Source organism: Osmerus mordax, chromosome 7, assembly GCF_038355195.1.
Source record: "Osmerus mordax isolate fOsmMor3 chromosome 7, fOsmMor3.pri, whole genome shotgun sequence".
In the NCBI taxonomy this organism is placed as follows: Eukaryota; Metazoa; Chordata; class Actinopteri; order Osmeriformes; family Osmeridae; genus Osmerus; species Osmerus mordax.
This window is the reverse complement of record NC_090056.1, coordinates 4,016,044-4,031,503: the sequence shown is the minus strand read 5'-3', so window position 1 is coordinate 4,031,503 and position 15,460 is coordinate 4,016,044. Positions and strand designations below refer to the sequence as shown.

The following is a 15,460-nucleotide window of genomic DNA, read 5'->3' as shown; positions in this document are numbered from 1 at the left end:
CAAGGGGGAGAAAACGAAGGAAGCACAAGACGGAGATTGGAAGAAGGATATGGCTCTCTTGGACATGATTCAGTATCTCACTGGAGGCCCCACTGGAGCCTGGGGCTAGAGTTTCCACCTGAGCCAGACAGAGGAGCCTCCAGATGGGAGCTGAGAGTGGTCATGTTTCATTCTGATGGACATGTACTGTAATGATAATTCAAGTTTTTCAAGTTCAAGTTCTTACTCGGTGATGAACGTTCTGCTAAGGGGCATGGGAAGAACTTACAGTGAGTCAGCTCTTCACTCTGGTTCCCTTATAACATGGATCAGACTGAACCTTCACAACAACAGTGTGTAGTAAATATACAGTATAACTTACACTGTACACGGTGCTCTCAAGTTTGTTCAAAAGTGAGATTACAACACTTGTCAACGGGGGGTGGGGAGGGGGGGGGGGTGCTGGTGATGTTTCTTATTGGCTGTTAGATGTAGAACTCCAGAGACAACTATCAACTGAGAAATCAGAAGACTTGCCTCCGTATGCCCCTGCGCCTCATCCATTCACTGTATATAGCAGGACAAGTTATCCCTTACTTCTCAGCGAGAGAAATACAAAGTGTTGCGTGAGAGCGTGATGAATGGTCGAAACGCGTCACACTTGAGAGCCCTGCTGTGCATTTGAATTTGTTTGCGTTGCTTTTCAAGTTCCATATTGTACATGGTAGAGAGAGTGACTCCACGTGCCCCGCCGCCCCCCCCCCCCCAGCCCCCAACACCATCACACCATCAACCTGGTAAAAACAGCAGACGGAAATGAGTCCTTAAATTGGGACCCCCTGGACCAGACCCTCTCACCCTCCACCCCCCCCCCCCCCCACTTCCCCCCAAACCAACCCAGAGGGGGCCTAATGGGTTGCCAGTTTGAGTAATATGCCCCCAATTTAATTTCCTATGTGTTTATGACTGGTGACCACATGTGTGTGAGCGTGAGTGTGAGCGCATGTGTGTGTGAGAGCATGTGTGTGTGCATGCTGTCGGACTGTGTGTGTGTTTCTTGCACCCGTATGTTCTGGTCTGGGAAAAGACGCTTGGGAAAAGCAGAGCAGGGTCACTAGCATTGAATGGGCAGGGTCAATAATGATATTTCTATGATGCATGAGTGGGTCTTGAGTCTGATGTTAACATGACCTTTACCTCTCTCTTTTTCTCTCCCTGTCTCTCTCACTCTTTCTCTCTCACACGCTCACATACAGAGACACACAGAAAGACATACACACTTTCTGGAAAGTGTCAAGAGTGATGTCGAGAGTTGAGACTGTGGACCTTGGCGTAAGACAGGGTAAGGAGTGATACAAGTAAAAGACACAGCTGCCCCTTTGAACTATATACTTCTTCCTCTTCTCTGTATGGCAAACCACATTCAACACTGCCACCCTGTGGCTAGCACAGGAATAGCATCACCATAGGAATAGACATTGCAGGAATGGAAAGGGTGGGGTTAAGTAAATATAGCACAGGAGAATGAGGATCATGTTGCTGAAGTAACTGGGTATTTTATTGTGTTAATCAAAAACAATCTGAAACAACAATTCACAAACAACTCCGGGAGTAGTATAGTATTACAGTATCACAGCAGGACTGCAATAAAGTATTACAGTGTGCACCAAGTCAACTTTGGCCTCTTAACTTTGAACGTTCACTACAAACCTTCCCACAGACCTCCCCTTGTTAGTTAATATGTACAGAGCTCTCTTTTACCCCCAACGCACATACACACAGACACTCACGCACACGCACACACTCACACACTCCTTAATAATTCATGCAGGGGTGCGTCATGGCATAGTATAGACAGGGTTTCTGACCGGAGGGATGTGTGAAGATCAATTCTTTTTATTGGGGAAACTGGACGAGGAAGTCTTCCCCCAGTGGGCAGAGAAACAGTCTTTAGTGAGATCTCGTACAGCAAGCGGGGTAAGGTACAAATGTACATCTACATGTCAAAGAAAACGACGACAAATAAAAATCCGTCACGACATGTCAGCTTATCGGCACACATAAATACACAATAGTATAAGAAGCAGGTTTAACATTGTGCTCTTTTGCTCTCTCCAAGTCCATTTCCTTCTCCCTCTCTCTCTCCCTGCCTCCTCCATTGTCAAAGCATCCCTACGTTGGTCATGCAACCACAGAGTACAAACAAACACGACAGCCCTCTACGGCTTCAGTCAGGTCAACAATTAATTAATTACATCTTCAGGTATAAATAACAAGACAGGATTCCATACATCTAAAGCACTTTTTGATCCACAGTTGAAGGTAAATTAAGATTATTATTTTTTTACAGAGCTATTGTTCTGTCACGTACTAGTTTACCATACACTCGTACCATAGGGGTTTGGAGACTGGCATGTACAAATACTGGACACTTGAGGGCGACCTACTCACACATATTGATTAGAGACCATTGTACCGGCTGTGCTGCATTAGAGCGATCTGGCAGCAGAACACAGGGAAGCACACAGGCAGAGAACTAACAGCCTGCTGGCTAGGAACCCTTAGTGAAAACAATATCCTTACATGTTTGTGTGAGAGATTTTGTCAATCAAACACTGTGTACCGCAAACCATAAGACACATCTATTCAAAGAAGGAAAAGTACTATTTATAATAAAAATGGTTTCACACATAAATATCATGCTTTAAGCCCAAAACATGGGTGGTCACTGTACTCTTCTTTAACTAGTTATTTATCCCCCCCTTCCTCCTCCTCCTCCTCTCCCTCCCCCCCCCCCCCTCGCTCTCCCACCCTCTCCCCTTGTTTGTGTATTGAACACAAGTTGTCACTCGCATAAATGTATAAAACCCACCGTTTATATGACAAGTCAGTTGTTGAAGATCCAATCTCCAAATCAAACATAACTACAGAAGAGATTTTCATTCATGAGAGCCAATTTAAATATCTTCCAGTTGACGGTTTAAGATGTTTGTGTGTGTGTGTGTGTATGTGTGTATAGTGATTAGTAGGTAAACAATCATGACTGAACTCAAGTCTTGATAAACAGAACACACCTTCTCTGATACCCATGTCACCCAGTAGTGAACTAGAACTGAACTGGTTCACCTCCCCTCTCCTGTGTGTGTGTGTGTGTGTGTGTGTGTGTGTGAGTGTGTGTGTTTGTACATGGGGATGATGGGGGAGGGGGTTCCATCTCCCCTCGTTAGTGGTTCAGACCAAGACAGCAAACACACAGTATACACAAGTCTACCGCTACCATGACGACATACATTATTCCAACACTAAACACAAGATGTAAGGACGTCTATCTACAATACGTAATATGAGTTCAGAGGACTGTGATTGTACGTGTGTGTGTGTGTCCGTCTATATCCGTTGTCCAGTCTTTAGCCTTGATCCAGTTGCTGACTCGTCCAGCTTGACTGGTAGTGGTGTGAGTTCTCTGATGTATCAGGAGGTTGTCTCCTGAGGAGGGGTGCAGGTCTCAGAGAGAAGGGGCAACAGAACCAGGCGGGGGGGGGGGGGGTGTTTAGGGGCTATCCAAGCAAGGATCAGTCAGGTGAGGGGTGGGGGTGGGGGGGGGCAGACTCAAGCATGGTGGTTGGGTGATGTCAGATAAATATTTACTAAGAAGGAGGTGCCATTGTGTGCGTGCTTGGACATGAGTGTGTGTTTGAAAGTGTGTGTGTGGGTGTGTGTCTGTGCGTCCACACCTCCAGGAGTCCTTGGTCTCTTTCAGTCGGCTTTACTCCTCTTCTCTCCTTCCCTCCCTTCCTTTCTCTCCTCTCTGAATCAGTCTCTCCCTCCCTTCCTCCCTTCCTCCCGAGTTACTCCCCTGCGCTGCGTGGAGCCCGGGGGGAGGGTTTCCCGTCGTGGGTTCGGCGGTTGCGGCCCTTCCTCACCTCCTGCAGATGTTTCCACTTCTTGTGGGGGGGCCGGACTACCGGGCTGAGGGGCGGGGGCTGCAGGGCGGCATCAGCAAAGCTCTTCTCTGTTTTGTCGTTCTTGCGCGCCCACACCTGCTCACAGATCTGGTCGATGTTGCTGAGGTTGGGGTGGTCCACAAGCTGCATGAAGTCGCGGTACCACAGCTTCTGATTGGTGGAGGGCGGGCCGGCCGGAGAGCGGGGGGCGGGGTCGGGGGGCAGCGGGGGGGCGCCGGAGGAGGACGGGACAACCTCCAGGGTGATGCCCAGCAGGGTCTGGGTGAAGCCGTGCTCCATGGCGTGGCACTGGTACAGGCCGGCGTCCCTCTTTAGGACGCGCCTCACCAGCAGGCCGCGTTCCGTCTGCAGGACGCGCTCGTCCAGACGCAGCTGGGGGGAGGGGGAGAGGCGTGTGAGTCTTTTTACGCACCTCAACAAAAGATCAGCAATCCTCTCCTCCCCTGAAGTATTCTCCCTCCCTCCCTCCTCACCTCTTCTCTGGGGTTGTGCGGATGTTTCTGGAAGGTCCAGGTGACGCGGGCCTGCAGGGATTTGGGGATGCACTCCAGGAAGGTGCTGCTGCTCTCCACGCCGTACAGCCTGCGTTCTGCCACGCGCTGCTTGTGGTGGTCTGCAGGGGGCGACAGAGGACAGGACAACACAGCTGAGTAAGGGACATTTCTAACTGCTTTTGGTGAGAGGAGTAGAAATACAGAGTCCACTAGAATAGTGAGGAATGGCGTTAAATAGAATAGAGTTCATTAGAATGGACCATGTGTATGCTCATTGTTTCTGGTTGTCTTGCTGTGGGCCAGAAAACAGACGCCCCGAGGGTGCTGCACAATCAGTCTGACCTTTCAGTCATACACTGGCCTGTGACCAGGCTGGGGATTGTCGTTTAGGAGGGAAGGGGTGGAGGGGTCAGAAGGGTCAGAGGGTCAGGATGTGCCTTTGGCAGCACCACCGTGAGAGGGGACTGAAGAGGGGCGGGGGGGGGGGGGGGGGGGGGGGAACAGTCTAGAAGAGTCTCTGGTCTAGGAGGAGGGCTGAACCGTGGACGGTTCTGGTCGTGTTTCTGACAGAGACAGGTCTTTCCTTCCTGACGTCAGTGTTGAGAGGTGAACCAGCTGAGCCTCACCTCCTGAACACAGCGTGTTGGGGTCTCCGTTCCTCACGTCCTGGCGTCGGAAGCGCCTGGAGAACAACAAAGCATGTTCAGGTTTGACCTCACGGTCGTGATGCAGTGAGAAGGCTCTGTGTGCCGAAGTAATAGCAGGTCGATAGAGGTCTGTTTGCAGATGTCTGCTGTTGGCATGTTGGTAGCTTGTTAGCATGTTGGGAAAAGGTTTGTGTGCTGGTGGCGAGCGCTAATGTGCTGGTCTTGTGCGTTAGGGTGTTGGTGGTGTGTGTTTACCCGCGATGGTGACGTGTGCTTTGGGTCGTTGCTGTATTGTTGCTGTGCTAGCCTGTCGCTGGTGTGTGTCAACATGTTTAGTGGCATGTGCTGCCTCATTGGTCGTGCGAGTTAGTGGTGAGTGTCAGGATGCTAGAGGCCTGTGTTGGTGAGTTGGTGTGTTACCGTTTGGTGTTGGGGAGGTAGCGTGTGCAGGACGTCCCGTCCCAGGCGCAGTAGGGGTCCCTGGCCAGGCAGCACTCAGCACACGCCTTCCCGTAGACACTGCAGCGATGCAGGGGCACCTGGGCCAGACCCGTGTCTGAACCCACATACAGCTGTTGCTGTTGAGGGAGAGAGACCGGGGTGAGGGTTAGGGTTAGCCATGTGTTGCTGTACACAGAGACATACTGCAACTCACTCAGTCTATCTGGATAGGCTAACCAGCAGGCTAAAGATCTAGTGATGGAGGGAGAGATAGAGTGATGGACTGATGGAGGGAGATATAGAGTGATGGACTGATGGAGGGAGAGATCTAGTGATGGAATGATTGAGGGAGAGGTAGAGTGATGGACTGATGGAGGGAAAGATCTAGTGATGGACTGATGGAGAGAGATATAAAGTGATGGACTGATGGAGGGACAGATAGAGAGATGGACTGATGGAGGGAGAGATAGAGAGATGGACTGATGGAGGGAGAGATAGAGAGATGGACTGATGGCGGGAGAGAACGATGGAGGGAGAGATGGAGAAACGTACCCGCTTCGATGAGATCTGCATGTTGACGATAGAGGAGGCATCCTGGGGAGAATGAAGAGAGCGACAGGTTACCCTTCTGGATTCTCCCCAACACACACACACACACAGTCTCTCTCTCCCTCCTCTCACCTTGAAGACCTCCAGCTCCTCCAGCAGCAGCTCCTCCATGTTGTTCCAGCTCTCCTTGGGGACGGAGATCACCTTCAGCACGGTGCCCTTGTCCGTCCCGATGAACATGACGTCGTACTGGCCGTCGGCGGCACCCACCCTGTCCACGGCGATCTGGGTGAAGCTGTAGTCCACGTTGGAGCGCAGGAATACGGGCCGGCGGTTCAGGGGGTACACCGGGTTGAACATGAGGGGATGGTGGCGCGCAAACTGGATCACGTCGTCAGGGAAACCCTTGGTGGACTCGAAGCTGCCGAACGTTTTGCTGGGACACTGGAAAGAGAGGGTGGTGTTTGAGACACAGGAAATCAGTCAGTTTCTGTATTGTACAAGAAAGACTGGAAGTTAACATTAAATGTGAGGTCATGTTTATTGTAGGGTCCCATAGTACTATACAGAAACTGAGTGATCTCCTGTGTACAGCGCAGTACAGTAACAGTACAGTATAATATACTTGAGTCCAGTGGGGTGATTGTGGGCTGAGCTGGGTAGTGAGTGAGTGAGTGAGTGAGTGAGGTGGTTGGGTTCGAGGTTTACTTCAGGTCAAGCAGAGCTGACACAATAGAGAGTGTTATTACAGCTAAACACTCCACAGCTGTGCTTAGCTGCTGCCAGTCATACACACTGGACTTGGCTGGACTTGGCTTGAGTCGCAACTACAGTACATTGGTTCCTGACTACCACTCCCTCCACCCGCCTCTTCTCTGACAAGAAGTGAAGTTGAAAATGGGGGGGGGGGGGGGGGGGGCCTGAGAGAGGGAGAGTGGGGGGGGGGGGGGGGGTTGCTACGTACCATGCCAGGGCGAGGGTAGGGCACCTTGCCCTGGAAGGGGACCCACTGGTAGTTGGGTCCCTCCTTGTGGGCGAAGGGCCCCAAGAAGGCCCTGCGGATGTCGTTCATGGTGTAGAGACACACGGCCGAGCCCTTGAACACACTGCTGCTGGGACGACCAGAGGGACAATGGTCAGATACTAACTAGACACTACATACTTAGTAGATACTAGACAGTACAATCACACACACACACACAGTGATGAACTCTGACCTGGAAGTGGAGAAGACGGTGTAAACCAGAGGGTTCTTCCTGTCTCTGGTCTGCAGCAGGAACACATCCCCTGTGGAGCACAAACACACGCAAGGTGGGGTCAGAGGTCAGGATTCAGGGGTCAACAAGCCCCGTGGCTCTGTAGGTTTAGTCTAACAACTTCTCCAGACATGTGGAGACTCTCCTGGCTGGGTATGGCCTCCAGGTTGTCTGGTGAGTGTCAGCGTGTTGGATGGCTAGAGCTAGCTTCACTCTGAGGTTAAGGTCTCCCTGCATGGTGCTACCCTGAAACCTGACACTTTGGACCCGGGTCCCAGAAAATCAACCAAATTCCATAAACATACACAGGATCAAGATCAAGATGGAGATCAAGCCTGGTTTTAAACTAGGAACATGGAGATTTCTCCAGCTCGCACAGAACTCAAAGGACAATTCTCCAAGTTGATCCAAGTTGATCCTCCTTGTGTAAAACCCTTGCATCACATACATTGTGCAGTGGTTCTTTTAGTGTTTCTCGACGGGCCACACAGCAGAGGCTTCTACTTACGCAGCTCGTCAAAGTAGGTGTCACTGCCGTCTGCTCCCGGCACCGAGCAGATGAGACGAGTCTTCAGGAAGGTCGTCCACTTGTTCACCAGGCTCCGCTGGCCCCCCATGTCGTTCTGGACACACACAGGAGTCAGGTTAGCAAGCATGTCATTCTGGAGATAGATTAGCTAGCATGTTATTCTGGAGCTACAAGCTAGCATGTCATTCTGGAGTTACATTAGCTAGCATGACATTCTGGAGTTACATTAGCTAGCATGACATTCTGGATGCACAGCACAGCTAGAATAGCTAGCATAACATGACATTATTGGGCATACATCATATAGCCAAACTGCCTGGGAATTGAAAAAGTGTTTTGTTATTTTGTATGTAACAGTAGATGTAGCTATGTTATTCTGGACCCATTGTGTTCATACTCTCTTAATTCAGTGTGCTGGTTCTCCTCACCCTGCAGAGCTGTCCTATACGAGAGTAGGTGGCCTTTCCCAGACCCTGGGCCTCCACCGCCGTCTCTCTGAAGAAGAAGAACACCTTGTCATCATCTGGGTTCTCGCTCTCAGGAACCCAGAAGGAACCCACGAACTTCGGTTCTGGAAGACAGAGAGAACAGTGCGCGCACACACGGGTAAAAAAGAGTGGTTTAGTCTCACTAGAAATTGCAAATAGTGTCAAAAACATCCATCGTCAACATGGCCACACACACACACACTCACCGTTAAGCCAACGAGAGTCATGTTGTTCAGTGCGTATTGAGGGCCGTTTCCCCAGGCTACGGAAGATGGTGTAGTCCCGCCCCATTAAGTCTGTGGCCACGCCCGCATACAGCTCGTCCCCTAGGCGAGGAGAAACAAGAACAGGTCAGCGATACGCCCTTCTGACAGCAGCGCCACAACTGACCACACGTGGGCGCTGCAGACAAAACTACGACTGCTCGAGAGGAGTATCTTCCAGATGGACCTTAGCTGTGGAAAGAAAAGCATCTTTTGTGTCCCGTGCTCGGAACAAGGTGAGAGCGGAGCCACAGTGGGGCAAAGCACGACTGACGTTTCAGGAAGCCCGAACATGAGTCGGAGCCACGTACAGATGAGATGGGTTCGAGGTGGTCGGTGGACAGGGAGGGGTCCGTCAGGTGACTTACCGATGAGGACAGAGGCTGCAGGGTGACGAGGGTCGTAGGGGCTTTTCCCCTTCCCATCCTCCACCTTGGAGGGGTCCAGCCTGAACACATGGTCCTGGGGGGGAGGGGGGGGGGGAGGTCAGCTTGGGTGTGTGTCTGTGTGGTCGTGTGTGTGTGTGTGTGAGTGTGCGGAGGACCTTACCTCTACTTTCTGGCCCACCTCTACAAAGGCGCAGGTGGGATGGAAAGCTCCGGTGCCACAGGCATACAGGTGGGTACGGTTATAGTGGTGCACCATCTTCACAAAGTTCACACACTCCGTCTGTAACGCACACACACGCCAACACAGAGAGGAAGTGATCTTAACAACGTCCGTTTGCAGGGTTTCAATAAAAGGCATTCCTCGCATAGCTGGACTCTGTCAGTCTGTTAAACGATAACAATATCCTCCCTCTCTATTTTCTTAAACACACACATGGACACACATGTACACACACGCCTACACGCACACACATCTCAGTATATTGTGTGTTACACGGTTAGTTTAGACTGCCAGAACTGCCTCCATATGTGACGTCTGATTTTCACTAACACCAGCTGTTCTCTCCTCCCTCCGCTCCCTAGTTATTATCTCTCTCTCTCTTCCTCCCTCTCTCCCTCCCTCCTTCTTTCTCTCTATCTACTTGTAGTCAGGTTACATCTCTGTGGACCCTCAGGTGAACAGGCTCATAGAGGTATACTCTCTTTCTGTCTCTCTTGTTCGCCCACCTCTGTCTCTCTACTTTTCTGTCTCTCCCTCTCTCTCTCTCTCTCTCTCTCTCTCTCTCTCTCTCTCCGTCCTACTTCAGGGTTCTGATCAATATACACACTTGCGGACATGAGAAGGAGAAAAAGTTAGAGAGAGAGAGGGAGAGAGAGAGTGGGTGGGGATACAATACGTCCTTCAGCTAAACAGTCTAAGAGTGTTAACAAGCATTCCTCTCACACGACTCCCCCCCCCCCTCTCTCTCTCTCTATTTCTCTCGTTGAGGAACGACCTTGTATTTCTGTGAGTAAGAAACAACACAGTTCTCAGCTTCATCATTTATTGATTTGTGCTAAGTAGAGAAAGAAAATGTTGTTGCGGAAGTGCCTATTCCTGCTTTAAAGCAGTCCATTGTTTGACATAACAATCAGACATGTACATTTGTATATAAATCTAAATAACTCAGTAGTGCATGACGGAAGTTTTATCTTTAGCTCTTTTATACGTTTGATATTCTACTGATGTTTGAAACCCATATCTATATAATGCTCCATCTCTAGTTTTGAACTTGATGTGACCTTGGGACCTTGTAATTGGCAATAAATTTTGAGCACCTGTAGGCAGTTGTAAATGACGTTTTCTGAACATACAACACATCTATAAAGAGCATTATGTAACCTATGTTAGATTTGAGGCCCTCAGTAGAGACCTTTGATAGAGAATGACATAAGTCAACTAGGGCTTGTTTCATGCTCAGTCTGCAAGCCTGATCAGACTTTGCAACACTTCTGTTCTTCAAGTATTAAACTCTGAACGCTGAACCTCAGAACTCTTGGTCACTTGTGGTTCTTGGTAACATTCAGAACTGACTCAGCGAACCAGGGAAGCAGATTGACTCATACTCTCTCTCTCTCTCTCTCTCTCTCTCTCTCTCTCTCTCTCTCTCTCTCTCTCTCTCTCTCTCTCTCTCTCTCTCTCTCTCTCTCTCTCTCTCTCTCTCTCTCTCTGTCTCTCTCTTTCTCTCTCTCATCTCCATCTCTCTCCATTTTTCTCCCCTTTTCCTGTGCCACACCCCTAAGGGTGACAGACAGGGTTGTGTACCCAGTTACACTGCCTCTTGTCCCTGCCGGAGATCTGGCTCATTACCCCTCAACACACACACACACACGCACACTCACACACATACAGAGAGCCCTGCCTTGCCCCGGAACAAAGGCGTGCTTTTTCAGCCCGCTGCTTTTCAAAGACCCGTAGGTTTGGGGGTGCAAGGGGGGAGTGGGGGGTCAGACCCATCGATGGGCCAATTAAGCGGTTGACAAACAAGGACCGCTGTTCCCTGTTTACCCAGAGAGGAGGGGGTGTCTAGGGAGGAGAGGGGGGGGGGGCACCCAGGCACAGACACCGCATCGCCCCGCCTTAACTCGACCTTGCCTCTCCACCCTTGCCAACTCTGCAACCCCCCAACAGCTTTACAGGGCGTTGCTCAGAGCTGCAGCTTTCAATTAAAGGTCTTTTAGTGTGTGCGTGCATGTGTGTGTGCGCCTCTGTGGGTGTGTGTGTGTGTGTGTGTGTGTCGGGGGCAGAGTGAGGTTAGGCCGACATGGGGCTGCAGTCCGGAGGAAGGAAGCTTTGATGTGTGGCACTGAGACAAAGAGAAGAAAGAGAGAGAGAAGGAGAGAAGAAAGATAGGGCCATGGAGAAAAGAGCTTTTAGGAGAGCAATGGAGGGAGGGAGGTGTATGGTGTCAGTGTGATCACAGGGTCACACTCCGAACCTGCCGTGTCACTAACCCTTCCCAGGGTCCCCCGGTGACCTGTGAACCCCAGCACCTACTGAACTCTGCTGTCTTTTCCGCTCACTGTATCTCTTTCCCCCTCTGTCTCTCTCACCCTGTCTTCACTCCCTCTCTCCACCTCTATCTTCTTCACTCGTATCAATCTATCTCTCTCTCTCTCTCATTCCATCTATCCATCTATCCATGTATCTATCTTGATAGAAAACAAATGTCACACCAGCAAAACCCCCCCTCCAGTTCGGGGTTTGTGTGGGGGTATCCCCCTGTGTCCGAGGCCCTCCCCTCTGCTGTGCTCCAGAGACAGACAGGGCTCTGGGAACCAAGGCTTTGTTTGAACTAACGGGAGAGAGTTCACACTAACTATTTTCAGACCACGCAGAGAGACACATTGAACTATAATTAGGGTCAAGAGAGGTCACCGCACTCAGTGTGTGTGTGTGAGTGTGTGTAAATCTCCCTCAGGTGACATGGGGACTACACTTTTAGTTGACCATAGATAGCTATTCACTAGCCACATTTGCACCGAACACTCACATGCAGACACACACTCATGCACATAAACACACACACAGCATGAGGAGCAGAGGTGAGTAAGAAGGAGGTTAAACAATGGAAGCGTTCAAGGCCTGAGCATAATGTGTTTACACAACTCGACATTGATTGGTCAACTCAATCCCTTGCAATTTCACTGATTCTCATAATCTCTTTTTCTTTGTCACAAACACACACACACACACGTACAGACGCACTCACTCGCTCACGCACACACACACACACACAAACACTCACACACACAGTCTCCAGGTGAAACAAGAGCCTGTCCAGCAGTATGAATGGAGCTTGTTGTCTGTCTCCTCCAGCTGTATAATCACACTGATGACAGGGTCCCATTCTAAACACACACACACACACACAGCCCCCTACTGACACACACTCATACATGGGCTCCAGTATGTGAGCCAGAGGTGTGTGTCGGCCAGGTTGTCTTAGTGTGTGTGGTCTGTCTGGACCAGGGACTAGTCCAGCCCAGTCCTGTCCAGAGGAGTGGCTGACCAGGACCCTAGGGCACACACACACACACACACACACTCTCACGCACACACCCCTGTCAGTCTGAAGATATGTCTACAAGGCATTAGGGCTCTGCTGTAACCTACAACCTCCTGTTTGGAGGAGAGGCTGAGAAACAGACGTGTCAGGCAGACAAATAACAGACAGACTGTTCCAACCGCACATCTGAGCGTCAGGAAACAGAACAGAACCCACACACACATGTCTGGCGCTGAACTCATGAGCACTCTGTCTCCATCCCATCAGACAAACTGTAGTAGCTAGGAGTCCATAAAAACATAATGCGTGCATGTGTGCAGGACAACCCTCACGGCGCCGAGATTTGATTTATTGACATTTGGGATGACTGAGAATAAAGAATAGAGGCAATGGAGTAGAATAAAATAGAATAGAATTGAGTGTAACTCACGTTGATGTCCTTTCCTGCCCAGTTGCACTCCTCCCTCCAGTCGACAGGGGCGGGCCAGTAGATCTGTGGGACAGGAGAGGTGAGGGGTCAGAGGTCAGGGATCGCCAGGGGGGAGGTATGCCTGAGGTCACCAGCCCCAGACAAGGACGGACCTGTACGTCGCCCTCAGGGACATTTCTGAAGAAGCCATCTGCCCTCTTTTTTCTTGCCCTCATCCCTCTCTTTCTGACTCTCACCTCCCCCCCGGTTCTCCTCTGTTATTCCTCCTTTTTCCTCCGCCCCTCGTGCCTTCTATTCTCTCATTCCCCCCTTTCCTTCTCCCGCTCCCCCTTCTCTAGTCTGCAGCAGTTTATCCACACGTTTCACCACAGCTAGAAAACACCACCAGAAGCACAAACAGTTTTAACGACAGGAGGGAAGCCACGTGTCCCCGTCTGAACACGGGCCATAAATCCAACTCACCCCAAACCCCAAACCAAGAGGGGCTCCAGTCAAACTCAATGCTCATATTTCACCCCTGTCAGCTGGGAGCTTAACTCTGTACAGCATGAGGGCGAAAGAGACCTGCTTAGGTCTGTATGATATGCACCATTCTGACAGTGTTTTATTTATGGAGTGTGTGTGTGTGTGATCCCTGGAAAAGTTCGAGTTAACTCTATGTTTGATCTAATAGTGTGTGTCAGGTGCACCTGAGTCCGTGGTCGGTTCGAAAGTTTAATCCTATTAAAGAGGACCGCTCTGAAAACTAGCATCAGTAATGTGTGTTTGTGTGCGTGTGTATGTGTGTATATCTGTGCGTCTGAGTGTGTACCGCCGACAGCCCGTCAGTGATTAGGCGAACCCACATCACAGTGCTCACCCCTGACCCCTGACCTCCGACCCGCTCATCGCTGCACTGAGCTGAAGGGAGGCGGGCCTGTCAGAACCTCAGCAGGTCTCCTCAACACCTACCCTCCACCCCGCACTGCCTCAGACCCCCTCACCACCTTATCTCCAGGCTGCAGGCCAAATCCAGGTCTGCTCCCATCCACTTATCTCACCCTGCACGTCACACAGCTTCCCTCAAACAGACAGCAGGTTTGTGCTGAATCCTTTAGGATATTGAATCGTTTTTCAGTGTTTTATCCGGCAGAAAGGTCATCGTTTTGAATAGGAGTCCCTAGATGACTTGTCTAAAGTATAGATAAAGTTTGAAAGAAAGTGTCAAATTGATGTCTTGGTTTCTCAACAGACAGATTCAGCCGTGTGTTGATTGACGTGTGTGGTTGATTGGCTGACCTTATGCTCCTGCTTGGCGATGTTGTCCAGGCTGAGAGACAACAGGAAGTTGCGTGCGCCCACAAAGAGCCGCCCCCTCTCCTCGTCCAATAGCAGCGAGCTGAAACAACAGGAGCGGTCCAGCTCAAACCTCCGCACACCGTGGAACTGCTGCAGCTCTGTGAAGCAAACACAAACACACACACACGGTTCATACAGTGTAGCACTATCTGCCCCACCCTGGCTATGCAGCAGAGCTGGTTTCCTAGGATTGGGTCTCTGGGAAGAACACCTGTAAGCCAGTTAGACCCAACACACTCTAACAGAGAGGGAAGGGGAGAGGGATCGTGATACTTAACTGAAGCCAAACAGTGGGACAGTGTTTGGCATCCGCACTATACATTACCTTTCAAGAAAATGTACACACTTGCGCACAAACACACATACATGTATGCACACACACGCACACACACACATACACACAAATAAATACTGAACAATGTGCCAGCTTTAGTACAGAACTGGTGGGACCTCACCTTTGTAGGAGAGCTTCATGCGTGGCGAAGACGATGAAGAGGAGGAAGAGGAGGAGGAGGAGGAGGAGGAAGAGGAGGAGGAGGGTGTTGCAGAGGAGACCTGTGCAGCCATCAGGCCCAGCAGCAGCAGAGAGCTGCAGGTCACCATCATGGCCATCATCATCACCATGGTCATCATCTTCACTGGCGAGCTCTCAAATAGGCCTCAGGAAATGGTTTCAGCCTGTCCCTGGCCTGGTGTTGGCCCTGGTTTTGGCTCAGCTCGGTATGGTTTGGCTCAGTTCTGGGGGTACAGTGGTTATCCCCCTTGTGTTTGTCGAAACACTCTTGAGTATTCTCTCACTGGGTGTTCCTCTATGTTCCGGGAAGTTGTTCTGTTCTCTGGATGTTCTGTCCAGTTCTCTGGTTCTCTGGTCCTGTCGTCTCAGCGTTCTAGAAGCTTCCTCAGCAGGATAGGAACCTATAAATAACACAAAACACACTTTAACAAGCTGGAAGCTTCTGGGACCAAACAACACCATCGTTCACCTCAAATCCCCCCTGCACACAAACACACACCCTGTCCGCATGAACACACACACACACTCCAACCCTGCACACAAACACCCCTCTCCCAGTGCACACACACATATACGCACACACACATTACATTTACATTTACATTTAGTCATTTAGCAGACGCTCTTATC

At 50.4% G+C, this 15,460-nt stretch overlaps 1 protein-coding gene across 1 annotated transcript; it reads right to left on the bottom strand.

The window, feature by feature from the left end:
* Positions 1-2,801: 2,801 nt before the first annotated feature.
* sema3b (sema domain, immunoglobulin domain (Ig), short basic domain, secreted, (semaphorin) 3B) lies at positions 2,802-15,183 on the bottom strand. Its single transcript, XM_067239364.1, has 16 exons — positions 14,772-15,183; positions 14,257-14,414; positions 12,979-13,041; positions 9,161-9,280; positions 8,980-9,073; positions 8,555-8,674; positions 8,289-8,431; positions 7,840-7,954; positions 7,293-7,362; positions 7,040-7,184; positions 6,208-6,519; positions 6,079-6,120; positions 5,506-5,663; positions 5,065-5,120; positions 4,418-4,557; positions 2,802-4,316 (listed from the first exon to the last, which is right to left on the bottom strand). The coding sequence occupies exons 1-16, from the start codon at positions 14,947-14,949 to the stop codon at positions 3,828-3,830; spliced, it is 2,403 nt and encodes an 800-aa protein (XP_067095465.1). The 5' UTR covers positions 14,950-15,183; the 3' UTR covers positions 2,802-3,827.
* Positions 15,184-15,460: the final 277 nt, after the last annotated feature.

Bases quoted from the DNA above. Each gene is read 5' to 3' on its own strand.
- sema3b (XM_067239364.1), bottom strand. From the start codon at position 14,949: ATGATGACCATGGTGATGATGATGGCCATGATGGTGACCTGCAGCTCT. The intron at 7,363-7,839 runs GTAAGTAGAAGC...TGTGCTCCACAG, and splicing joins CACCTACTTTGACGAGCTGC to GGGATGTGTTCCTGCTGCAG. The intron at 7,185-7,292 runs GTCAGAGTTCAT...TCGTCCCAGCAG, and splicing joins ACCGTCTTCTCCACTTCCAG to CAGTGTGTTCAAGGGCTCGG.